Source organism: Bactrocera dorsalis, chromosome 1, assembly GCF_023373825.1.
Source record: "Bactrocera dorsalis isolate Fly_Bdor chromosome 1, ASM2337382v1, whole genome shotgun sequence".
NCBI classification, from domain to species: Eukaryota; Metazoa; Arthropoda; class Insecta; order Diptera; family Tephritidae; genus Bactrocera; species Bactrocera dorsalis.
The window spans coordinates 65,386,076-65,395,066 of NC_064303.1; the positions used below are offsets into that span (position 1 = coordinate 65,386,076).

The 8,991-nt window shown below is 34.0% G+C and overlaps 2 protein-coding genes and 1 long non-coding RNA gene across 3 annotated transcripts; 2 read left to right on the forward strand and 1 right to left on the reverse strand.

The window, feature by feature from the left end:
• The first annotated feature begins 1,608 nt into the window (after positions 1-1,608).
• Positions 1,609-3,509, forward strand: LOC105230070 (ubiquitin-40S ribosomal protein S27a). The gene is made up of 3 exons (XM_011210685.4): positions 1,609-1,747; positions 2,926-3,266; positions 3,326-3,509. The coding sequence occupies exons 2-3, from the start codon at positions 2,946-2,948 to the stop codon at positions 3,473-3,475; spliced, it is 471 nt and encodes a 156-aa protein (XP_011208987.1). The 5' UTR covers positions 1,609-1,747; positions 2,926-2,945; the 3' UTR covers positions 3,476-3,509.
• LOC105229986 (ribosome biogenesis protein NSA2 homolog) lies at positions 1,723-2,855 on the forward strand. The gene is made up of 2 exons (XM_011210567.4): positions 1,723-1,747; positions 1,987-2,855. Exon 2 carries the CDS (start codon positions 2,005-2,007, stop codon positions 2,782-2,784), a length of 780 nt encoding a protein of 259 aa, XP_011208869.1. The 5' UTR covers positions 1,723-1,747; positions 1,987-2,004; the 3' UTR covers positions 2,785-2,855.
• Positions 3,395-5,806, reverse strand: LOC125775684 (uncharacterized). The gene is made up of 2 exons (XR_007421289.1): positions 4,100-5,806; positions 3,395-4,039 (listed from the first exon to the last, which is right to left on the reverse strand). It is a non-coding gene; the product is annotated as an uncharacterized LOC125775684 (long non-coding RNA).
• Between the last annotated feature and the right edge of the window lie 3,185 nt (positions 5,807-8,991).

Sequence of the window (8,991 nt, forward strand, 5' to 3'; positions counted from 1 at the left end):
TTATCAAAATATGAGGGTTTATTACTTTTTTTCTTGAAGATTGGGAAGTAAGTTTAATGAGGGTACTGCATCGGGGCTTAGCCGTCTTCTTTTAAGGGGAGATTCTTTTATTTCCTCCGCCTTAAAATGTAGCCCACATATTCTCGATGACAAACTGAGTTGTACGCCACATACTTTTTCCCATTCCTTCCGTTGCGATTTATCAGTTGGAGCACAAAACATTGGTAAGTTACTTCCATGAGTTGTTTTGCATAGGCAACAAGTATTCGTCATTTTATTCAGTTATTCAAAAAAATATTGTTTTTCGTTTTGAAATTTGCTTACTTTTGAATTTCCGAATTTGGATTTTTGAATAAATGTAAGGGTTAAGTCAATGACAACATTCATGTCAAATAAGCGTAAAGAAAAATTAAATGTCATATACTTAGTTCACTTTGTTGAATACACTTTGATATAACCATACATTTTTTTGGACAACTTGTCCATCTATTTTAAGAAAATAAAAAAATGCAACTATCTCTGGTAAAAAATCGGCCATTTTAGAAATCAATAGAAACACAACCCCTTACACTCCTTAGCAGTGTCTTCGTTTTGACCGTATCAGCTAATAATTCCTCTATCCTTCCTTTTCGATTGTGAGACATCTTCAGGTTTAAGAGTATGCGGTTTAAAATATTGCTAATCAGATTGTGTAAAGGGACCTTAATCCGATTATGAAATGCAATTACGGGCCGTATCGACAGGATAAAATCTATGTCTTACTAACTGGTTTTCCCTGCCTATTGCCTGTGGAGACTCCATATTGCTTATTTCTTACAATATATGGCTAACTAATTAGTTTACCATATATTGTAAGCAATAAGCTGTCACTTCAGTAGTTTGACAGCGCAGTTTTCATTTCTATGAAAATTTCGAAGAGGCAACATACATATCTCATTTACACATTTGCCGACGGTATTTTCATTTCGGTAATATGAAATTTAGAAGAGCGAATATTAAGACGATTGTGTTGTGTTATATTATAAAAATTAAATAAAGTACATTTTCAAAATAACATTTTTCAAAAGAATTAATATTTAGTTTAATATTGTTAATTTACAGAATATTTATGGAATGAGCGAAGACTTAAATTTAATAAACTTATACAAGCATAAATAATCATTTCTCAATTTAAATTTATTATTTTAATTCGGTATATAAAATTTATGCCAGAATTATTATATAGTAGTCCAAAAATATGAATTCTTATTTTCTCAGAAATACATTTGTAAAAAAGGGATCTTCATCCTTTTCTTATTATTTTATTTGTCCCAGAAATACATTTGTGAAGGATCTTTATCCTTTTTTTATTTTCCTCATAAAATATTTAAACAGTTCAAGAGCTCAAAACATGTACTACATCAGCTACCTACCCGACGGGATTTCGCAATATGATAAAATAAGTTTTTCAAGAGCTCAAAGCATGCGCTACATCAGCTCGAACCTACCTACCCTGCGCCTTTGCGCAAATGATTATGTTATGATAACAACTGCCCACATACAGATTTGGCAATGGCAATAGCAATAGATTTGACAGTTAGTAAGACATAGATTTTATCCTGTCGAGACGGAGCGTTAAGTTTAAGACTGTATTACAGGTTTTCTTGAACGCAGCATTTATGCGTTTATAAAATATTGTAAGATAATTTACATTTCCTGTTTAATGACCAAGAACTTCCTTTTTGTATCGTGGTCTTTGCGTATATGGGTGAGTTACTCCTTAAAAAAAATATTGTAGGAAGTTTTCGGAAAAATATTATGGTGTTTGAGTACTCGTGCATATATCTATGTAATATGCAATTATAATTCTGTGTAAAAATATCGTAAAATTTGAAGGGAGCGTTTAAAACTAATTTTGGTATATTTTCGTAGCATATGTCGATACGACATACGTGGTGTAAACTGAAAAGAGATACATCCTTTTGTAATCGGATTCTCAATTTTTAGGTTCAAAAATAATTCATCATGCCTCAAAATGAATATATGGAACGTCATCTTAAACTATATGGTAGGCGATTAGATTATGAAGAACGGAAGAGAAAGAAAGAAGCTCGGCTACCTAAGGAAAGAGCACGAAAAGCACAGAAGTTGCGTGGAATAAAAGCTAAACTGTTCAATAAAGAACGTCGAAATGAGAAAATACAAATTTCCAAGAATATAAAAGCGCATCAGGAAAAGAAGAGTAAGAAAGAAAATGAAAAGATTGAAGAAGGTGCCCTTCCACATTATTTATTGGACAGAGGCCAACAGGCCAATGCAAAAATACTGTCCAATATGATCAAGCAGAAGAGAAAAGAAAAAGCTGGTAAATGGGACGTACCGCTGCCAAAAGTTCGGGCCCAATCAGATGCGGAAGTTTTTAAAGAGTTGAAAACTGGTAAAACGAAAAGAAAATCATGGAAACGTATGGTAACAAAAGTAACATTTGTTGGTGAAAATTTTACAAGGAAACCGCCAAAATTTGAAAGATTTATCAGGCCAATGGGTTTAAGAATGAATAAAGCTCATGTAACACATCCAGAACTCAAGACCACATTTTATCTTCCTATAATTGGCGTTAAGAAAAATCCTAGCTCACCTATGTTAACATCATTGGGAGTTATTACAAAAGGAACCGTGATCGAAGTAAATATTTCAGATTTAGGACTTGTTACCCAAACCGGAAAAGTTGTTTGGGGAAAATATGCACAAGTGACAAACAATCCAGAAAACGATGGTGTTATCAATGCCGTATTACTCGTATAAATTTAATTGTTGAAAATATCTATATTGTGTTAATAATTTAATAAACAAGAGGATAAATTGATTTCATTAAATTTAATGCACATTTTATTTTAGAAGTTAAATATTTTCTTTAGATCATTACTTTTGTTTTATTTTTATTAGGTTTGTAAGATTGTTCAGCAATGCAAATTTTCGTAAAAACCCTTACGGGTAAGACCATCACTCTTGAGGTTGAGCCTTCGGATACTATTGAACATGTTAAGTCCAAAATTCAAGATAAGGAAGGAATTCCGCCTGATCAACAGCGTCTAATTTTCGCCGGAAAGCAATTGGAAGATGGTCGCACATTGGCTGACTATAATATTCAGAAAGAGTCTACATTGCATTTAGTACTTCGTCTTAGAGGTGGCGCAAAAAAACGTAAGAAGAAGAACTACTCGACTCCGAAAAAAATTAAACATAAAAGAAAGAAGGTTAAGTTAGCAGTTTTAAAATATTACAAGGTATGAGTGAAATTCGTTGAAATATATTTTAAGTGTTAAACCATATCTTAATAATTTAGGTCGATGAAAACGGAAAAATACATCGCTTACGCCGAGAATGCCCAGGTGAGAACTGTGGAGCTGGTGTTTTCATGGCAGCTCATGAAGATCGTCATTACTGCGGAAAATGCCAACTAACGTTCGTATTTTCTAAACCAGAAGATAAATAAACATTTCTATCAAGTTTGTTTAAACAATATACAAGATGTTGTTGGACTTTGTCAAATTTTTCTATAGGTAATACCGGAATCTTGGTTTACAACTCGTGCATGTATGAATTGTTATATGAATAAGGAAAAAAATTAAAAATAATTCGCATCGCGTTATTTGATATGCATGTGATGAAAACATCAAACTCATTTAAGGCAAAACCAATGGAACGTGCTCTTTCGGCAGGGTCTGACTATAATGAAGAAAGTATTGAATGCAAAAATGTGTTTCCGAGTCACGTTGTTGGAGCACATATTTGTACCCTAAGTGGGGAACGTAATAACTTTTGCTGTTACCGAAATTACTAAACGAGCTATTTCGGCCGATGGATGTTAAGTTAGGTGGTTTCATTGGGCAACTAGGACATAGATTTTGTATGTCATGATCTATTCTGAACAGATGGGAGATTGATCTACAATGCCCAGAAGAAACATTTCAACTCGCAAGTACGCCAATCGAATAGAGTAGGCGAGGATTTGGTCAATAATAATTTTAGGCTTCTTGCAGGAAAAAGCGTAAAAATTCTATGAAATAGGCGTTCATTGTTAAACACATACCATCAAATCTTTGTCGAATGTCATTACCGTGCAATCATTTGTGTAATGGATTATAAAAACTCAGTGGTTGTTATGAGACTTTCGAGATGTATACCTTCGGTAAATTTTGGAATAGCATCCCCTGATTTCGTTGTTAAAATGGGTATGTACGGATATAGGAGGCCCTCCAGATGAAGAATGTACATATATAACAGGTGGCGCAAAAATTACCTTCCGAAGTTTTTTGGAAAATGAAAAACTGATTCTGCTTGTGGATTATTATTATTTGGTCCTTTAAATTTTTTTGCATCAAGTCGAGATTGTGATATGATGTTGATTGTTATTTGAGCGCTTTTTATGGCATTTTCCCATCACTTTGTCCAGAACTTGCGACGCGATAGGTCCTCACATTCTTGACGGATATTGTCTTTAAGAGCTGGAAGAGTCTAATAGGCTGGTTAGTGAATAACGCAGAATCGTGGGTCGTGTCAGCTGGGACGACCTATCTTATGGGCGCGCAATGTAACCAGGGATATTATCTCACAGGGATATTATCCCTGTTATCTCTGAATGTAACTGAACAGTGTAAAACCATAGATAACTTGATCAGAATCTCTTTTCTTTCTCTCTCGCTTGTCAGCTGGCAGGGCACCCTGATTTGTTTTCTAAGCTGGCAACAAAACACAATCAGGGTGACGCCAATCAGCAGTTAGTCAAAAAAGCGGGATGCCAGAAGAGCAGCGCTAAAATTACTTAACGAAATTATTGTGAAATGAAATTTCATTGAACTGTGCGAACATATTTTGGCAAAATAAATGTTTATGTAAATTAATTAATGGCATCATTGGCAAATGGTATAAAAAATGCGAGTTTTGACAGCTCTCTCTCGAACCAAAGAGTCTCGTATCAAGTTATCTATGGTAAAACGCTACCAGGAATAAAGGGATGTCCAACTTATTCCAGTGTGAGAGCGCCTCAAAATTTGCGTTTTTTATGACATTTTTCATTGTAGCCAGATCAGAAAAAAAGCTATTTTTTGGGCATTTTAATTAAAACACCCAATTCGCATTTTCCACACCACCTATGAGGTATGCAAAAGGGCGCATTACCGAAGTTATTTTCACCCATTAAAAATTTATTTACATAAAAAAATGAAAAAAAAGCAAAACAATAACAATTCATATATAATAGTATAAAAAATAACAAAAACAATATCACTTCATATCACATAAGGGGTATTCTCTTGCTCTTGCAAAACCCGGTGCACGGTGCAAGCATTGCAGATTTACAACGGCACAACAACAAACACACGCAGAAAAATATTTGCAAGGGCTGTGAAATATGTATATTAGCGTGCAATGTCACGCAAAAATAAAATTGCAACCCTGTTGTAGTTGCCATTTTACATAAAGACATATTACGTCGTTAAACTGTTGAGAAAGGTAAATTTTAATTAGATTTTATAATTTCTATTTAAATTATAAAGTTTTGTTACAGTTTTTTTGTTAAAAATGCATGGAGAAGGTGCGCCAATTCACAATAGCCATGCACAATAGTCATTTACAATAAATTGACTGAATCAGTCGCTCATATATCACTAGATTCTGCAATGGGTGCTCTCGTGCCCTTGTATATTTCGGTGTAGTATTTTTGCAATCTGCAATCTTGCAAGAGCAAGAGAATACCCCTATAATAGTATAATACTTAAAACTATAAAAATAAATATACATATATACAACTGCCAATATTTAAAGCCCAAATTCTAATTTGTTATTAAAAACTTTCTATTAAACGTTCTAACTTTAGAGCCTCTTAATACGAATCTGCTTAAAAAATCTTACTTTGGTATAAAATATTTAGCTCATTGCAACCACTAAAAAAGGAAGATAAAATCTACAAATGTAAAACACACAAAATTTTATTCTTAAAATTGGGTAAAGATAAATCTCTATTTAAAAATTTCGTCGCAAAATAAATTCTAATTCTAATAAATAGAGCAATAACTACCTTTGGGTCACAGTCTTCACAACACAAGAAGGGCCTAATATCTTTTAATTTATCAAAAAGAATTTCTCCTAATCCTATTTTATGACAATTTCTGTCAAATTCCTCAACAAATTTTATTTCTAAATTATTAATAAATGCAACAAATTCTTGAGGCGGCTTTACTAAGTTGCATTTATCGATCTGGTTTTGATGTATGAAGATGAATTCATCAGAAGGAATTTCATCTCCTAAATAGGGTAATGGCAGGAGGCATGTGTGCATTTTAAAAATTTTCAAATAAAGGTAGCCGCAAAAATAACAAAGCATTTTCCTTTAAAAAGCTAATTTCTAAACTACTATCTAAAGTAATGGATCTAACAATGGAGTGTTCGGGCCGTGGTAAACCCTGGAAATCCTGCCAAGAAAGGTCACTTAAAACGGAATCATTGCACACATTAAGAAGAACATTATGGCTATGTTCTGAAATAACTGTGGCTTCGGGTTCTAAAGGCAGCTCACAGTTACCTTTTGTTACGATATTTACGTAACGTAAACCCCATGACTTCCTAAATAAACTAGAGAACATGAAAGGTGTTACTCTAGTACCTCCCCTACTTCTAATCTGACCAAAAAAATGCTCTAAGCTGTCCTGACATAGTCGTCTTGTCTTCAGGTAAAGAAATCCTGAGTGTGACACCAATCGCCACAATCGTCTTAAACTATTAATATTAATTAACCACCCCTTTATAAAATTGAAATTATTTGTTGTGTCGTTTCCTAACTCATCTACGACCCGAATTGTTTTCAAAACTTTTTCTGCCTCATCTAAAAACTGGTTTTGCTCTGGGGAACTTATAAAAACTTTTTTAGTGGGTACAATGGCCTCAGTGAAACTACTATTAAAATATCGAATAATTTATTGAAAAAAGAAACGAAATCCGCGGTATTATTGAAGCTCATACTATTTGAGCTTAAGGCTCCCGAGCTGTAAAGAGAAAGCATACCTGAAGCGACCGTATTACTTAAAACTTGAGACGCGAATTTAACTTTCATTTTTTGAAAGGTATTGGGGTAAATATGAGCATCGGTTAATTTATGCGCACACCGATAACTCGACTTAGAGTCCTGTTTATAAAAATGGACTATGTCAGACCAACATACGCGACTATTTTTAAAATCTACTTTATTTTTCATATTTTGTAAGCAGTTTCGACTACATTTCAATAAATGGGGGCTATCGTAAAAAAAAACATATTTCCTTACCATTAACGTTAAAAAAGGCCCGTGACATTGAAACACCTAACAAATTAGCTAAATTTTGAAAATTGGTACCCTGGTCACAAACAAAATGGTAAGGAACTAGCCCTATATTTTGAAGTTGGGTAATGGCTTCAAGAATATATTTCTTGAGGACATCCCCTTTACATGAGCCTTTAATAAAAAAATAAGCTAACGGGTGGGACCAAGGTTCTCCACCTATACCTTGCACCATTATGGTCATTGCAGTTGTGGCTATTCTAGATGTGCGATTTTCATCGCCATAATCTTCAAGACCTATCACCCTATCAAATTTCCTATCATACTGCAAATGACATTTCAGTGACAATTCATCACAAGAAACTGATATGAACTTTTGTTCGAAAGAAAATCCCTTACTCCTAATTTGTAAAGACTTTATGCTGCTTTGGGTGCAACCTGGGAAACGAGGCCAATCTGCGACAAAATTATGTAAGGTATTTTCTGAGGGAAAACTAAGTTGGTGCTTTAGGTAGCGATAAGCGATTGGCGACAAAAAAAATACACCCAAAGCTAAAGTTTTAAAAAAACTATCATATCGCCGACCGAGATTTTGGCGACTACTATTTAAAAAACTACTCCTAATACAAGCACCTAACTGAGGAGGAACTTTGCTGCAAACTATCTCAAGAGGATCTGACTCTTCCCTAAAAGAACTACTTCTTAACATGTCCCAACATCTTTCTAATTCAGTTGCCATTTGGACCAACTGAGCTTTTAAACTCCTATTCTCCTGTTCTTTTTCATCCAATTTTATTTTTAAAATCCTATTCTCTTCTCTTAATTTTTTTTCTATCTGTCCCTGCTGTCAGACCCCTACCTGTTTGCGCGGCTTTTTCACTACTCTTTACTAGTTCCTCAAGAAGTGGCAGAGGATCTAAAATATTTTCGCGGTCTTCCCTTTCTAAAAGTGGAAGCAGCTGCCTCGATGCACCGTTTGCATTTGAAGCAGATCCTTCCATTTGGGGAAAAAAATCTTCAACGCCTATTTCAATTATATTTTCAGAATTTGGGGCGTTAAATATTGGCTCATTAATTAAATTTATGTCCGGAACGGCTCTCATTCGAAAAATGCCGCTCACACGCAAAAATGTGTTTAGGTGTTTTTTCACTCAGGTCTTCAAAAACGTTTGAGCCAACATTTACGCCTATTAAAAGAAACAAAATAAAATACAAAAAAGTAATCATTTAATTATAAAATATGTATAATAATAATAATAATAATAGTGCAAAAAGTGTATAGGGGTATTCTCTTGCTCTTGCAAGATTGCAGATTGCAAAAATACTACACCGAAATATACAAGAGTACGAGAGCACCCATTGCAGAATCTAGTGATATGTGAGCGACTGATTCAGTCAATTTATTGTAAATGACTATTGTGCATGGCTATTGTGAATTGGCGCACCTTCTGCATACATTTTTAACAAAAAAAACTGTAACAAATCTTTGTAATTTAAATAAAAATTATAAAATCTACTTAAAACTTACCTTCCTCAACAATTTAACGTCAAAATATGACTTTATGTAAAATGGCAACTACAACAGGGTTGCAATTTTATTTTTGCGTGACATTGCACGCTAATATACACGGGTTTTGGTCTGACATATTTCACAGCCCTTGCAAATATTTTTCTGCGTGTGGTTGTTGTGCCGTTGT

Excerpts from the sequence above, each read along its gene's own strand:
- LOC105229986 (XM_011210567.4), top strand. The coding sequence starts at position 2,005 with ATGCCTCAAAATGAATATATGGAACGTCATCTTAAACTATATGGTAGG.
- LOC105230070 (XM_011210685.4), top strand. The coding sequence starts at position 2,946 with ATGCAAATTTTCGTAAAAACCCTTACGGGTAAGACCATCACTCTTGAG. Across the intron at positions 3,267-3,325 it reads CAGTTTTAAAATATTACAAG|GTCGATGAAAACGGAAAAAT; the intron begins GTATGAGTGAAA and ends TTAATAATTTAG.